Consider the following 16,237-nt stretch of genomic DNA (forward strand, 5'->3'; position numbering starts at 1 on the left):
CAGCCCAGTCTATCAGACATTGCAAGAATTTTGGGCCAACCTATCTGTAAATCCTATCCCTTGTCTCTCAGCTTCAAGGTTTCGTATCACAAAAGAGACCAATGATGAGAAAATTCTGATGCTAAATAGATTCTTTTTTTTTGCATTTGTTATCAACCATGACCTATTGTCAGTAGAAGTGACATTCTTTTGAGGGTTTCAAAAGAGAACTGGTAATTTTCTGAAAAGATCTTCACAGTTACTGGAAAGAAATAGGGAATGAGACTTGGTGAATTGCTCTTGCAGAGAATTAACACACACTTGTTGGGTCAAATGGCCTCCTCTGATTAAACCATTCTGTAATTCTGTTGATGGCTTCTTTTTCTTGTCATAATAATGGCATGACACTTTGTGATATTCTCCATCACGGACTGGCACTGGTTATCTAAGCTAACAAGGACAAAGTAAGTGCCAGGGCAGCACTCTAGGTCCTGCAAATGTGATCAGCAGCGACTGATTTATGCTGCTTTCCATAACTCCATTTAAACCGAGGCATTGTGCATACCAACCAAGCCCAAGCAATAGCAGAATTCAGTTTTTATGAGATCCAGACAGATGAAGAGTATGAATGTATTTTTATCACAGATTCACAGATCACCTTCATTCATGTATTCAACCCTCACAGGGAGTAGCTCACAAGCAGAAGAACAAATTAAAAACCATAATTATGGGCGGCACGGTGGCACAGTGGTTAGTACTGCTGCCTCACAGCGCCAGAGACCCGGGTTCAATTCCCATCAGAGGTGATTCTCTGTGTAGAGTTTGCACATTCTCCCCGTGTCTGCGTGGGTTTCCTCTGGGTGCTCTGGTTTCTTCCCACAAGCCAAAAATGTGCAGGTTAGGTGCATTGGCCATTCTACATTGCCTGTACTGTTAGATAAAGGAGTAAATGTCGGGGAATGGGTCTGGGTGGGTTGCGCTTCGGCAGGTCGGTGTGGACTTGTTGGGCCGAAGGGCCTGTTTCCACACTGTAAGTAATCTAATAACTACATGTTAAACATTCTTATGAAGTAATTGTACAGCAACTCTGGACACAACAACATTAAATCACAACAGTTTCTGACCAGATTTGGGGTAAGTGATAATGACTGGAATATCTGGATCTATGTTGAACTCTTTCAGCCATTCAAGTCGCTCAACTGTGTGTAACGGTGAACAGAATATGATGCCATTGTGTTGAAAGTATGTCATCGGTTCTTCACTGATTTCCATCGTGGAATTTTTATCTAAAAAGAAAATATTTACTTTAGGCTTCGTTTTGCATACATTAGCAGCAGGCAATTGCAAGATCAATCCAGAATGCTGTAACATATTACAAGAATTATTCTCCACGCCTTTGCTTCAACAACTTGTGCCTTCTCTCAGCACAAAGTCAGGGAAAGTGTGTGGAGGTTCCAGTCTCTGCCCATTCAGCATTACCCAAGGATTTCCAGGAGTTACCTGAAAGTCCAATAGGCTTGCTTTCCCAAATCTCCTGCCCCACAGCCATCCTAGTCAGCCCCTCACCCACCATTCACCCACCAACTACCTACTAGCCATTTGCTTACTCACCCACTTCTACCATTTTCTTGCTCATCCACCCAGTCACTCACAGGGAGTACCGGCCGGGTACAGTATCGCATAAGACCAAAAGATAAAATGGTGCCATATATGCACGAGTGAAGATAGCCATTTCATTTTACTATCGTGCCATAGAAACATGTGCTATTTTTCAACAACCAGTCCATAAATTTATCAGTGTCACAGAATTGATATGCAGAAAGAGGCTATTCAGGTCTGCAATGACTGTCTTTGATTTATTGTTTCCTGACTTATTCTTCTGCATCTGGGCATTGATTATTCAAATCAATTGATTATTTCTCCTTCCACATCATAATTCAAACAAACTCACCACCAAACACTGAGACTGAGGACTCTGCTTCTCCCTTTTACGACTGGATCCTTAACTTCCTGACCTACAGACTGTAATCAGCAGGAATAGGCAGCAACACTTCTTCCACGATAATCCTCAACACTTGTGGCTCACAAGATTATAGTCTAAACCCCTTACTATACTCATTATGCACTCAAGATTATGTGGTCAAATTCAGCTCTAACTCTATTTAAACATTTGCTGATGACCCGACCATTGTGGGTTGGATCTCAAACAACGACAGGACAGAGTACAGGAAGGAGATCGGCAGCTCAGTGGCATGGTGTGAAGACAACAATCTCTCCTTCAATGTCAGCAAAACAAAGGAGCTAGTCATGAATTTCAGGAAGTGGAGTAGAGGTCATATTCATGTGTGCATCAATGGTGCTGAGGTGGAGGTGGTTAAAAGTTTCAAGTTTCTGGGAGTAAATGATCTATCCTGGTCCATCCATTTCAACGCTAATGTCAAAACAGCACATCAATGTCTTCACTTCCTCAAAAGCCAAAGGAAATTCAGCAAGTCTGCAACGACTCTTATCAAGTTTTGTATATGCACCGCAGAAAACTTCCTATCTGGATATATCACAGCTTGTGGTGCTGGAGAAGCACAGCAGGTCAGGCAGCGTCCAAGGAGCAGGAGAGTCGACATTTCAGGCAAGAGACATTCATCAGGTGATGAAGGGCTCATGCCCAAAACATCGATTCTCCTACTCCTCGGATGCTGCCTGACCTGATGCGCTTTTCCAGTACCACACTCTCAACACTGATCTCCAGCATCTGCAGTCCTCAGTTTCTCCTATATCACAGCTTGCTATGGCAACTGGTTACCCAAGACCACAAGAAATGACAGAGAACTGTGAATACAACCTAGTCCATCACATAAAGTCACCTTCTTTCCATTGACTTCGTTACTTCATTCCACTTCCTGCTGCCCCGGGAAAACAACCAACATAATTAAAGACCCCACCCCTGGTTCGACACTTTCCCACCCTCTTCCATTGGACAAAAGATGCAAAGGTTTGAAAACACGTAACAAAGGATTTAACAACAACTTCTTTCCTGCTGTTATCTGACGTATTGACGGACTTCTTATACCTGAGAGTTGACCTTTCTCTGCACCTTCTCTGTAGCTGTAACACAATATTCTGCATTCTATTCTGTTGTCATTATGTACTTATGTCAGGTATGACTTGTCTGATTAGCACACAATACATTAATTTTCACTGTATCTTGGTGCATGTGACAATAATAAATCAAATAAAAAATAAAAACATTGAAAGCCCATCTTGAATGCCTGAATTCAACCTGAATTTTCGCTTATACTTTCCATACCCTAAACTACTCACTGTATGAAAAAGCTTTTCCTTACCTCGTATTTGCATCTTGATCCTTTTACAAGTGAGAAAAGTTTCTGTCTATCTACTCTGTCCAGGCCCATCATGATTCCATAAACTTCCATCAAATCTCCTCTAAGCTTTCTCAAATCCAAGCAAAAATGATCCAACTTTACCAATCTATTTTCACAATTGAAGTTTCTCATCCATGGAATCATTTTTAGGATTCCTTTCCTTCACTCACTCCAAAGTATTCATATCCTTCCTAAGGGTGCAGTGTGCAGAAATGTACACAGTACTCCAGTTGAACTTTAAGTAGTATCCCATGAACATTCAAGATACCTTCCCTGCTTTTGTACTCTATGCCTCTATTAAATAAAGCTAGAATACTCTCCACTTTATGAGCAGTTCTCTCTACCTGTGCTGCCACCTTTAAAAATGTAATCACACACACATTCCGGTCCCTTTCCTTCTGCACAACCTTTAGAGTAGAATCTTTGATTGTAAACCATCATTCTGTATTGTTTGGATCAAAAAGCATCGCATTTCTTGCATTGAACTTCATCTACCACCCGTCTGCCCATTTCACCAAGTTCCTGTGGTCTCACCATGATTCTGAGATCTTACATTTTGATTTCTTCTCTGAACAGAGTTCTCACTCTGTCAGTAGCAGCAGCAGCAGCAGGTTGCCTCTCTCAATGGCAGCTGAACTCTTCTGGCCTCCCATCCTTCTTTGCGCTGGTTTATTTAATTAATGGCCTTGAACTTACCCCTCAATCTATATTCATTTTTATGAATATTACATCAGTAAAGATATCGTGGGTGTCATTCCCCTTTTATACAGTTGCCCAATTTGACCAAAGTACAAGCTATGGCTAACAATACAACACAGAATTTCTTTTTCAAAATAAACACCAGTGTAAAACAAGCAACAAGTTAAATATTTCCTTGCAAATCAGCTCCTCTAATCACTTGAAACCCGAATCTGTAAACTCATTTTAAGTTGGGTAAATCTTGTAACTATCCTGAAATAGGAAACAGCAAAAAGTTGCTTGAGTAATTACTTTACCCTCATGCACAGCCAAACTGGATGACCAAAGCACACCCGACTCAATATAACATTGAGCCATCAGGCACACAATATCACCATACAAAACAGCTTCTGCCTTGTAATGCCCCAACCTCTGGGCCAGAAATTCCAGTTACCTTTACCTGTGACATAACATGTCCCAACAAGGTGATGGAAAATAACTATCACCAGGCTAACTTCAGATGTCACAACATCCATTTTCCCAACAGTAAATCAACCATGATTTGAAATCCTCTGAGGATTACTTCTTAAAAGATACTAAAAGCTTCCTTAAACTCTGTCTTCAACTTTTCTGATTGTTCCAGACAAAAGTCCAAATGATCACAAAGTAGGTTGTTTTCCCCAGTGACAGATCAAGTCAGTTGTTTACTGTGAACTTTGTTCCAATTAAGTATTAGAAGATTAACTTCGGACCCCAGACCCATTTTTCGAATTCAACAATTTTTGAGCACCAAATAACTGCTGTTTGAAATTTGATCCATCCAGGAAAGGTCACATTGAGAACAAACAAGGGCCTGGCTACAAGCTTTATTTTCAGATTTCAATATAGATTAACTTAATGGACATTGACAATGTGGGTAGCTCTTAATGTGCGCAAGTTTGATCATAATCACCAGAATTAACCTGACACAAATTTCACAACTTTATAATATCTGGATGAGGCAATAATTGAACATCTCGCTACTTCAGAACTATCAAAAACCAGCTTCAAAGTACAATCCACAAAACAGCTGAAATTGCAATCCATGAGGGGTTTACTCTCACCAGTTTTACTCATGCAGGAAGAGAAAGGGAAACCGGCAGGTAGTCCCTTTTTAAAAAGTGGAAAAACTGTTTCACAGATTAATTGTGAAAAAGTGGAGCACTTTGATTTTAGATGGCTACATGTAAGCACTAAATGGCAGCATTAAGAAAGGATATCGGCAATGTATGAATTCACAGAGAATTACAGATCATTCTGTTATAACGCACATTTCATTCACACAAGTTCGCTGTAACGTGATTGATGAATTCATTTCAAAAGCATGACGTTTTAAAGCCTGTACTGGTTATAATGTGCCTCCAGCCCCATGAGTTTGAATGGTGCTGCATCTACATGACTTTCTTATAACACGGGGTTGTATGAGAACAGAACTACTGCTTTATTGCAAAACAGACTGTGTATACTTTTTTTCTGGCTTTTGACACTGTTCTGCAGTTGAAGGCATGTACTGTACCTTTAAGAGAGAGTGAATACGTTTTTGCACTGAGAGCTTACAAACACCTGTCAGATGGTGAGAGTAATTGCCATCGAGAGAGTAACTGCCATCGAGAGAGTAACTGCCTTCGATAGAGTAATTGCCATCGAGAGAGTAACTGCCATCGAGAGAGTAATTGCCATCGAGAGAGTAACTGCCATCGAGAGAGTAACTGCCAGCAAAACACTCTCTATCAAAAGTAGCTATTCTTGTATGAAACGTCTTCACAATAAAAAGAAAGAAGATGACCCAGGGATACCTTCACACAGAAGAAGACAAATACCCACGATAACAGCTGCTGCATGGTTTTGAAATTAAGTTGATGCAATTTTAATCTGGGTTTTTATTGCAACTGTATAGTGTTATATAGTTAGAGCCAGATAATAAACAGTTAAGAGACGGGGGCTTAGAGTTGTAAATAGTTGTAGTTTAGTGTTCACTTTTAGAGTTAAGGAATAAATTGATGTTATTTTCATCAAATAGTGGAATTGGGAGTTCTCTGTCACTCATATTTTAACAGATTACGAGGCAAGATGATCATTTTTCGTTGTGTAGTTTAATTAACAAAAGGTTTAACTGCTGTGTCGTAACAGTTTGGGGTCTCGGGTCCGTGATTTGGATAGGCTTAGACAGATCTTGTCTGAGATTTGGACAGATTTGAACAGGTTTCGGGGTATGAAAGATCCCAGCAGATTTAAACACTTGCCGATTATTGTCCGAGATCTTTAAATAAAATGGAGGTGAGCCAATTTGTTGAACTCCGGTTACTTGTGTGTGTTTAAATTAAAAATGAGAGAAATGGCTGTAAAGATTCCTGAAGAAGTTGAGGAGTTTGAAGATGATTCCCAAACTTGCCGAGAAAATTTGGAAAGACAGAAATGTCCATACATTTAGAATTAGCAAATAGGTTAGAATTGGGTCAAACCAGGGACAAAAGTAAAGCTGAAACTGTAAGGGAATATATCAAGCATTTAGGTGTGTCTGAGAAACAAACCAATGCAGCAGAGTTAGAAAAACTTAAATTACAATGGAGGCAAATGGAGTTAATGGATAAAGAGAGGGAGAGAAAGTTCTTAGCTGAGCAAAGGGAAAGGGAGAGAGAAGAAAGAGAAAGGGAGAAAGAATTTAAACTTCAGAAGTTGTGAATTAGTCAGGAAAGTCAAGTTAACAGGATGGAGATGAAGAGAGAAGATAATGATACGTACAAGTATGTTAAAACATGGCCACATTTTGATGAGAAAGATGTTGAAGCCTTCTTTATATAGTAGAATCCCTACAGTGTGGAAACAGGCATTTTGGCCTAACAAGTCCACGTTGATTATCTGAAGAGTAACCCACCCAGACCCATTCCCTTACCCTATTATCTTATATTTACCCCTGATTAATGCACCAAACCTACACATTCCTGAACACTCTGGGCAATTTAGCATGGCCAATTCACCTAACCTGCACATCTATGTATTGTGGGAGGAAACCAGAGCACGTGGAGAAAACCCATGCAGGCACAGGGAGAATATGCAAACCCCACACAGACGGTCTCCCAAATCTGGCAACAAACCCATGTCCCTGACAATGTGAAGCAGCAGTGCTAACCATTTCCACTGTGGTAAAGTGGGACACATAGGCACAGTGCTGGTCATTAATGAAAGGCACTGTGGAAAAAGCTGTGGTGAAAGAGGCTAAACCTGTGGCATGACTAAAAGTAGTAAAGGAAACCCCAAGAAAAGTCAAGGACCTGCAGAAGAGTGCACAGCCCAGGCAGGGGCTGGGTATGAAGTTAGTGCCCTATTTCTATAAAAACTGTGCCTCTGTGGGGAAAGTTTACTCAGAAAGAACAGGGGAGAAGGACAAGAAGTTATAATTTTCAGAAGTGCAGGATCTAATCAGTCTCTAGTACCAAGAGATGAACATATTTGCTCTCTTTCTAACCTGTGACCTGAGACAATGGTAATTTGTGGGATAGGTAGACAGACATTTTACATTCTCCTGTGTAAGATCAGGTTGGAGTACCAACTCAAGACTGGGGAAGTAACAGTGGGAGTGACTGACAGAGTGCCCGTTCCAGGAATACAGTTTGTTCTTGGGAACCATTTAACAGAATCCACAGTGAAAGTGACACCCTTTGTTGTGGAGAAGCCAAAGGAAGACCATGGAACTGAGGAGTTAAAAGAAAAATACCCTGTGAGTTTTTCCAGACTGTGTAGTAACAAGATCCCACTATCATAAGTCACAGCACCAAGTAAAAACTAAAGAGAAAGATGAAGGAGTTGAAACTCAGTTAGTGGACACCCTTTTTGATGAAATGGTGCAAGAAAAATCTGAACAGGCAGAGGGTCAGGCAAAAGTGTTTAGTCCTGAAAGACTAATGGACTTACAACAGAAAGACAAGAGAATAAAATCTATTTATACTGATGGACACAAGGAAAAGGTGTCAGAATGTATTCCTGAGGGTTATTATCTTAAAGATAGAATCTTTAGATGAAAATGGAGATTATGGCACGCTAGTACAGAGGGGAAATGTGCTGAAGTGCATTAGATTGTGTTGTCGGTAGCATGCAGGCATTAAGTGTTCCAGGTAGGACATGAACTACCAGTAGGAAGTCACCTAGGGGTAAGGAAGACCCAAGCCAAGGTAGAAAAGCATTTCTATTGGTCTGGAATGCACAAGGATGTGGTTAACTTTTGCCGTAAGTGTCATACATGCCAAATGGTAGGTAAGCCACAGGTAGTAATACAACCAGTACCTTTGTTTCCAATTCCAACATTTGAAGAATTTTCACACAGGTTATGATTGATTGTGTAGGTGCCATCCCGAAAACTAAAAGTGTGAACCAGTACTTGCAAACCATAATGGATGTCTCTACCAGATTTCCAGAGGCAATGTCATGATGAAGTATTAAAGCAAAAAGGATGGGAGAGGAGTTAGTAGCTTTCTTCACGTGGTATAAGCTACCCAGGGAGATTCACTCAGACCAAGAGTTTAATTTTACTGCTAGGCTGTTTAAGGAAGTCATGGATTGATAGACAGACAGCACTTTAAGTCAGGTGCTTGCCATCCTGAATCCCAGGGAGCTTTGGAAAGGTGGCATCAGATCCTGAAGACTATGTTAAAAGTGTATTACCAGGTTTGTCCGAATGATTGGGATGAAAGTATCCCAGTCATATTGTTTGCTATTAGAGATGCCCCAAATGAATCTACTCAGTTTACTCCCTTTGAGTTAATATTCAGATGAAGTGAGAGGGAATTTGAAATTAATTAAAGAGAAAGTGACAGGACCGAAGTCAGAGATCTCACACTTGGATAATGTATCTGAGGTGAAGGAGAGATTAAGTCAAGTAGGTGAGTTAGCTAAACAGCATCTGAAGAGGGCACAACATAGAATGAAGCAGGTGGCAGATAAAAGCTCTGAAATTTGTATGTTTTCCTGTGGGGATGACGCAGTAGTATTGTCGCCAGTGTTAGGAGATCCCTTCACAGCCAGGTTTAGCGGTCCTTATCAAATTGAGAAGAAGTTGAGTCAGGTAAGCTATCTGGTAAAGATGCTGGATTGAAAAAAAACATATTGGGTATGTCATGTGAATGTGTTAAAAGCTTGTTATAAGAGATTGGGAACTGGAGAAACGGTGTTAGTTACTGCCCTGCAGAGAGAGGGATCAAATCCAGAGGTCATGAAGTTTGATGTGCCTTGAAATACATTAAACAATGAGAAAATCCTTGAGGTGTGGAATGAGAATAAAGGAAGTAGGAGTATACTTAAGAGGGAAATCAGGAGGACAAAAAGGGGTCATGAGAAAGCATTGGCAAATAGAATTAAGGAGAATCCAAAGGGTTTTTACAAATATATTAAGGACAAAAGGGTAACTAGGGAGAAAATAGGGCCCCTCAAAGATCAGCAAGGCGGCCTTTGGGTGGAGCCGCAGAAAATGGGGGAGATAATAAATGAATATTTTGCTTCAGTATTTACTGTGAAAAAGGATATGAAAGATATAGACTGTAGGGAGATAGATGGTGACATCTTGCAAAATGTCCAGATTACAAAGGAGGAAGTCCTGGATGCCTTGAAACGGGTAAAAGTGGATAACTCCCCAGGACCTGATCAGGTGTACTAGAAAACCCTTTGGGAAGCCAGCGGAGTGATTACTGGGCCTCTTGCTGAGATATTTGTATCACTGATAGTCACAGGTGAGGTGCCGGAAGACTGGAGGTTGACTAACATGGTGCTACTATTTAAGAAAGTCGGTAAGGACAAACCAGGGATCTATGGACCAGTGAGCCTGACGTCGGTGGTGGGCAAGTAGTTGGAGGGATTCCTGAGGAACAGGATGTTCATGTATTTGGAAAGGCAAGGACTGATTCGGGATAGTCAACAAGGCTTTGTGCGTGGGAAACCATGTCTTACAAACTTGATTGAGTTTTTTGAAGAAGTAACAAAGAGGATTGATGAGGGCAGAGCAGTAGATGTGATCTATATGAACTTCAGTAAGGCATTTGACAATGTTCCCCATGGGAGACTGATTAACAAGGTTAGATCTCATGGAATGCAGGGAGAACTAGCCACTTGGATACAGAACTGACTCAAAGGTAGAAGACAGAGGATGGTGGTGGAGGGTTTTTCAGACTGGAGGTCTGTGACCAGTGGAGTGCCATAAGGATCGATGCTGGGTCCACTACTTTTTGTCACTTACATAAATGATTTGGATGCGAGTATAAGAGGTACAGTTAGTATGTTTGCAGATGACACCAAAATTGGAGGTGTAGTGGACAGCAAAGAGGATTACAGCAGATTACAACAGGATCTGGACCAGATGGGCCAATAGGCCGAGAAGTGGCAGATGGAGTTTAATTTGGATAAATGCCAAGTGCTGCATTTTGAGAAAGCAAATTTTAGCAGGGCTTACACACTTAATGGAAAGGTCCTAGGGAGTGTTGCTGAACAAAGAGACCTAAGAGTGCAGGTTCATAGCTCCTTGAATGAGGAGTCACAGGTAGATAGGACAGTGAAGAAGGCATTTGATAAGCTTTCGTTTATTGTTCAGAGTATTGAGTGCAGGAGTTGGGACGTCATGTTGCAGATGTACAGGACATTGGTTAGCCACTGCTGGAACGTTGCGTGCAATTCTGGTCTCCTTCCCATCGGAAAGATGTTGTGAAACTTGAAAGGGTTCAGAAAAGATTTACAAGGATGTTGCCTGGGTTGGAGGATCTGAGCTACAGGAAGAGGCTGAATAGACATGTTATTAAGTATCTGTTCAGACATGTTATTAAGTATCTCTGGAATTAGTGGGGCTTGAACCCTGGTACTGGGAGATGAACACTACAACTGAGACACAAGAGTCGTTAATCCAATTTCTCTAATAGATATTTTCTAGATCAACCTCTTCAGAGATGTTATATACTTCTGGAGCAGCTGCGATATGATCTGACACAGGGACATGCCCATTGCACCACAAGACCCCTGAATCTAATTGTTTTCATATCATATTTCCATTATAGATTTCCGCAGTTTCCCTACAGTTTTTAGTTCTCCATTTTTCCTCCTCTCCCTTTTTTAATAAGGAAGTTATACTTGCGACAACATTTTCAACATCTTCCAATTCCTGGATACTTGGGGAGGTAGGGATGTCAACAACATCAGAGACAAACATCAGAGGGAAGTCTGCCATTCTCTCCTGGTAGATGGAGTCAAGCCATTTTTTCTGAAACACAAGAAAGTGCTTCTTTCAATCTCCAAGAATTTCTAGAAAAAAAGTCATTCCAGATTAAAACATTAAATTAAAACAAACTATCACATTGATTTTGATACAGTAACATTGATGGTTCCGAAATGAAGGACAACCATATTAGTTCAACACTAACACAGAAAATTGGATAATTCTATGATCCAACAATCCATCCATTTAGGAATGTATATCCATGAATGTGAATGCTTCCAAAATCATAAACTCTGCATCAGCTAAGTGATGTGATTGCCTATTGCGAGCAATTTGTAGGGATCAATAGAAATGCATTACAAGAACATGTATATTACTTTCCATTTCACCAATGAAATTTAATTGAGGAATTTAAGTAATATGCTTTGACATTTTAAAAATGTCCATCATTTCAGTTTTGGGCAATCCACTGTCTGAAAGGGAATTAATTTCAGGTACTCAACTGTACCTACAAATATTTAGGCAATGTAAGAAATACATCACTGAGGACCATGTATGGTCAAGGTGCTCAATCACAACCAAATGATTTGTCGGCATTTTTCTGCCAGTAGAAATAAGGGTTGGAACAGAAAATAAACTTCTCATTGATTTATACTGACCTACTTATTTCCTGTGATCTACAACATTACTCACCTTCTCTATAACATTTGCCATTGACATCATTGTGCAGATCTGGTGTAGCATGACAGCTTGTTGCAGGGTTTTGTTTCATATATTTAAAGGCGTAATGTTCCAAAATTGACTCCAAGGTTTCTCCATCCATTCTTTTTTTAAGGAAAAATGCATTTTTTCTACCACAATTCTGGGATCCTTTCACAAATTAAACTTAACATGAGGTGACTCAATTATAAATCAGAACTATAAGTCCATTCTAACACATTGATCCCTTTCAGTAGTGAAAGCCCTACCTCCTCCAACTCCAGGTACAAGTTCCCACCACTATCCCTGATCAGCCTTAACCTTACTCTGGCCATGCTCTTGTTCCTCACATAAATGTAGAATGCCTTAGGGTTTCCCTTAATCCTACATACTAAACCTTTTTCATGCTCTCCTAAGTGCATTCTTCTGTTCCTTCCTGGCTATCTTTTAACCATCTAGAGCCCAGTCTGAACCTTGCTTCCTCAACCTTGAGCAAACTTCCTTCTTGCTCTTCACTAGATGTTTCACATCCTTTGTCATCCAAGGTTTTTTCAACCTACAATCCCTTCCTTGCCTCAGTGACACAATCCTGTTCAACACTAAAAGCAAGTGCTCCCTAAACAACCTCCACATTTCTGTCATGTATTTCCCTGAGAACATCGGTTCCCAATTTAGGCACTCCAGTTCCTGCCTAATAGCATTATAATTTCCCCTTCCCCAAATAGATATTTTCCCATTCCACCTGCTCCTGTCTGTCTCTATGAGTATAGTAAAGGTGATCGCTATCATCCATAGCTGAGATCTCTATCGTGTAAATGCTCTCTCACCAAGAGATCTGACAGCTGGCATGGTTCGTTGCCAAGCATCAAATTCAATATGGCTACCCCTCTATTCAGCCTATCTTCATATTGCGTCAGGAACCTTTCCTGAGCACATCTGACAAAAAACTGTTCCACCCAAACTATTTGAACAAAGGAAGTTCCAATCAATAGTACAGAAGTTAAGTCACCATGACAACAACCCTGTTATTTTTGCACCTCTCCAAAATCAGCCTTCCAATTTGCTCCTCTGTGTCTCTGTTGCTATTGGAGGGTCTGCAGAAAACTCCCAATAAAGTGACTGCTCCTTTCCTGTTTCTGACATCCACCGAACTCATAACTCGATCAAACCTCTTCAGCATTTCATTAACATTTTTCCATTTTTCTTTAACACTTCTCTGCCTAGGTGAAATTTTCCCAGTATACTGAGCCTCTTCACTTCATTACATTTTGGCATCCACAGCATCATTCTCTCAATGACCAAAATTAAGACCTAAATCTGTTCTTGATGCTGTAACTGGAAGCTGGGGTTTTGTGTGTGCATTCATCCTGACTTCATCAATATTCCTTTCTACAGACTCCCAACATTCTACCTACAGTGTCATTGCCCGACCGATTGTCTCAGCATCAGTCCTGGAGATGAAATGATGCTCTAAGACATGAAAGGGATCACATGCCAAACTTTGACAACTCTCCCACTGCCATCAAACAATTGGAGGGAGCTGACTGATTGGAACATGTAAAGATGTTGCATGTTTGCTTTGGATTGACCATCAGCTACAGAAGTGGTGTCCATTTCCTTAAGGTCTTTCTGCATCTTACATTTCGCATTGAACTCAATATCTATTTATACAACAAGACAGCCCAGTAATTTATCAATGTGAACACCGTGTGATTTGAACTGTGGAAAGGCTGTATTTTTTTTTATTTTTCTGTATTTTTGATTGTGGACCGGAATAGAAAAATAACTGTTGAAAAGAAAAACAAGGAATCATAGAATCCTTACAGTGTGGATTACTGCACTTTTTAATTAAAAGTTAAGTTACCTAACACTCATTGCAAATCCTGTTTACACAGCTGCTTGTGCAAGCAATTCTAAGCTGGAGCCAAGGGTCTGTGTGTAATGGAGCTTCAATTGGCAAAGAGTAGCTGAATGGTCCATGGACTAGAGACCAAATTACAAACACCTCCTCCTGAACAAAAACAATGTGATTTTTTTGGGTGAATGTCTGTGAGTGAGAATATTTAGACAGAAGCCATTGTACCTCTGAAGGGAATGAGCTGTCCTTCGCAGTACAATAAAAAACCTCAAGGTCACAGAAAACCAGTTTATTTCCTGTCATCAGTTGCTGTAAGCTATGATTCATAAGCAGTAAGTCAGAGACTTCATAAGTGGGAACCAGTTGCCCTGTTGTTCTTGAAAGCAAAAGAAAGTACCTGGAGAAGAAAGTTTCAGAAATGGCAGGATTTGACAAACCAGTAAGTTCATCGTAGTAAACTTTGTGGATAGGGACCACTGAACCGCCTCCTACTCTTTGACACTACCATGGCATATATTTTGTGTCTGTCTGTGTTCTATGTCCATGAATTGGGAGCTTTAAAAAGGGGCCATTTAAGATTTTAGCTAATAGAGTTCATGATTGTTCATAAACCATAGTGAGAATCCATGAATTTGTCGTAAATAGTCATTCTTGTTCAATACAGAAACCGAGTTTATACTTTCTGTCAACCTGGGTGTAACAGACAAGTAAATTGGGGGATTCTGCATCATTTGTAAAATCTTTAATTTTTGTATTGTCTCCGGAACAACGGAGCTTGATTTCCAGTGTGCTACCGCAGTGAGGAGTACAAACTCAATGCTTGTCTTTCCCACAGGCCTCATCTGCTGATTTCCCAAATTTTTGAAGATTGTCTCTGAAAAGATACAAATTTCATTGAACTGCTAATTTCAAAGTGTGAACATGTAATATTAACACTGGCAAAATGATTGGGGGTGTTAAGGCTGGGAGGGTGGTGGTGTTGGGAAGCATTGGCATTGGTGGAGGTTGGAACAAGGACAGTGGCAGGAGATACCTCAAGGTGTATGCAGTAGTTAGAGTAGCATTGGAGGCCATTATAGGCTAGGGAACAGGGAGCAGGGATACAACTGACAGTGACCACAATTGTGGCCTCCACAGTTCATGCTCCAAGATGTTGTTTGAGTATCATCAAAGTTCCTCCTGCATAACGTCACCAGGTACCTGCTCTGATATCCCTGTTGAGATTTCTCAACATTTAGCTTATTTGGTGTGTTCACTAAGATAGGAAGCTGAATATTATTGAAGTTAGTTGTGTCTATAATAAGGTGTTTAAAAATTCATAATTCCCTTAATTGGCAAATCACTGTTGCCAAGCAAGAAACTCAACTTTCTACTCAGCTGAGTTTCATAAATGGACTGAGACTCTCCCAAGAGAAGGATTGACTTTGTCAAATGTCTTGTCCAATTCTGCTCAGCCTCTTCATCAGAAACCTCTTCATGTTCTTCAAACTGTGCATTGAGGTCTATGTTCAGGCTGAGAATAAGCGTTTTTTTCAAATCTATCACCATATGCCTTGGAGTATGGTAACCTAAACATAATTTGGCAGTCTCAAATAACATCATCGTCTCATCTTCACCGTGAAAAAGTTTCCACGGTCCCCAATACCTCATCTTCACCATGGAAAAGTTTCCCCGGCCCCCAACGCCTCATCTTCAGCATAGAAAACTCAACCACTGAACTCATTCCTACCTACCTCAACACTGTCCTATCTAGGGGGAGTCCAGGAACTCCCCACATCCGTTCGAGACACCATCCATGCCCTCCACCTCCTCCAAGACTTCCGTTTCCCCAGCCCCCAATGCCTCATCTTCACCATGGAACCAATCCCTCTACACCTCCATCCGCCATGACCAGGGCCTCCAAGCCCTCCGTTTTTTCCTCTCCCGACGTCCCCAACAGTACCCTTCCACCGACACTCTCATTCGTTTGGCCGAACTGGTCCTCACCCTTAACAATTTCTCCTTCGAATCTTCCCACTTCCTCCAGACCAAAGGGGTAGCCATGGGCACATGTATGGGCCCCAGCTATGGCTGTCTCTTTGTTGGCTACGTAGACCAGTCACTCTTCCGTAATTACACCGGCACCACTCCCCACCTCTTCCTCTGCTACATTGATGTCTGCATTGGCGCCGCTCGTGCTCCCGCGAGGAAGTTGAGCAATTCATCAACTTCAACAACACATTCCACCCTGACCTTAAATTTACCTGGACCATCTCTGACACCTCCCTCCCCTTCCTGGACCTCTCCATCTCCATTAATGATGACCGACTTGACACTGACATTTTTTTACAAACCCACCAAATCCCACAGCTACCTGGATTACACCTCTTCCCAATCTACCTCTTGCAAAAATGCCATCCTGTATTCCCAATTCCT

General features: G+C 41.0%; 1 protein-coding gene across 5 annotated transcripts in view; it reads right to left on the reverse strand.

The window, feature by feature from the left end:
• Positions 1-16,237, reverse strand: part of LOC132830079 (amine sulfotransferase-like) — a 34,057-nt gene that overhangs the window by 16,586 nt on the left and 1,234 nt on the right. The window contains exons 2-3 of one of the 5 annotated variants that reach the window (XM_060847550.1): positions 11,181-11,310; positions 1,104-1,265 (exon numbers count right to left, since the gene is read on the reverse strand). In XM_060847550.1, coding sequence (XP_060703533.1) covers positions 1,104-1,265; positions 11,181-11,277 — 259 coding nt within the window. In that variant the 5' untranslated portion in view covers positions 11,278-11,310. Of the gene's footprint in view, positions 1-1,103; positions 1,266-1,930; positions 2,086-2,840; positions 2,914-11,180; positions 11,311-16,237 lie in introns of those variants that run through there. The other 4 variants (XM_060847553.1, XM_060847554.1, XM_060847552.1 and 1 more) reach the window with 4 other exon arrangements.

The sequence above is a fragment of the Hemiscyllium ocellatum genome, chromosome 30, assembly GCF_020745735.1.
Source record: "Hemiscyllium ocellatum isolate sHemOce1 chromosome 30, sHemOce1.pat.X.cur, whole genome shotgun sequence".
Taxonomy (NCBI): Eukaryota; Metazoa; Chordata; class Chondrichthyes; order Orectolobiformes; family Hemiscylliidae; genus Hemiscyllium; species Hemiscyllium ocellatum.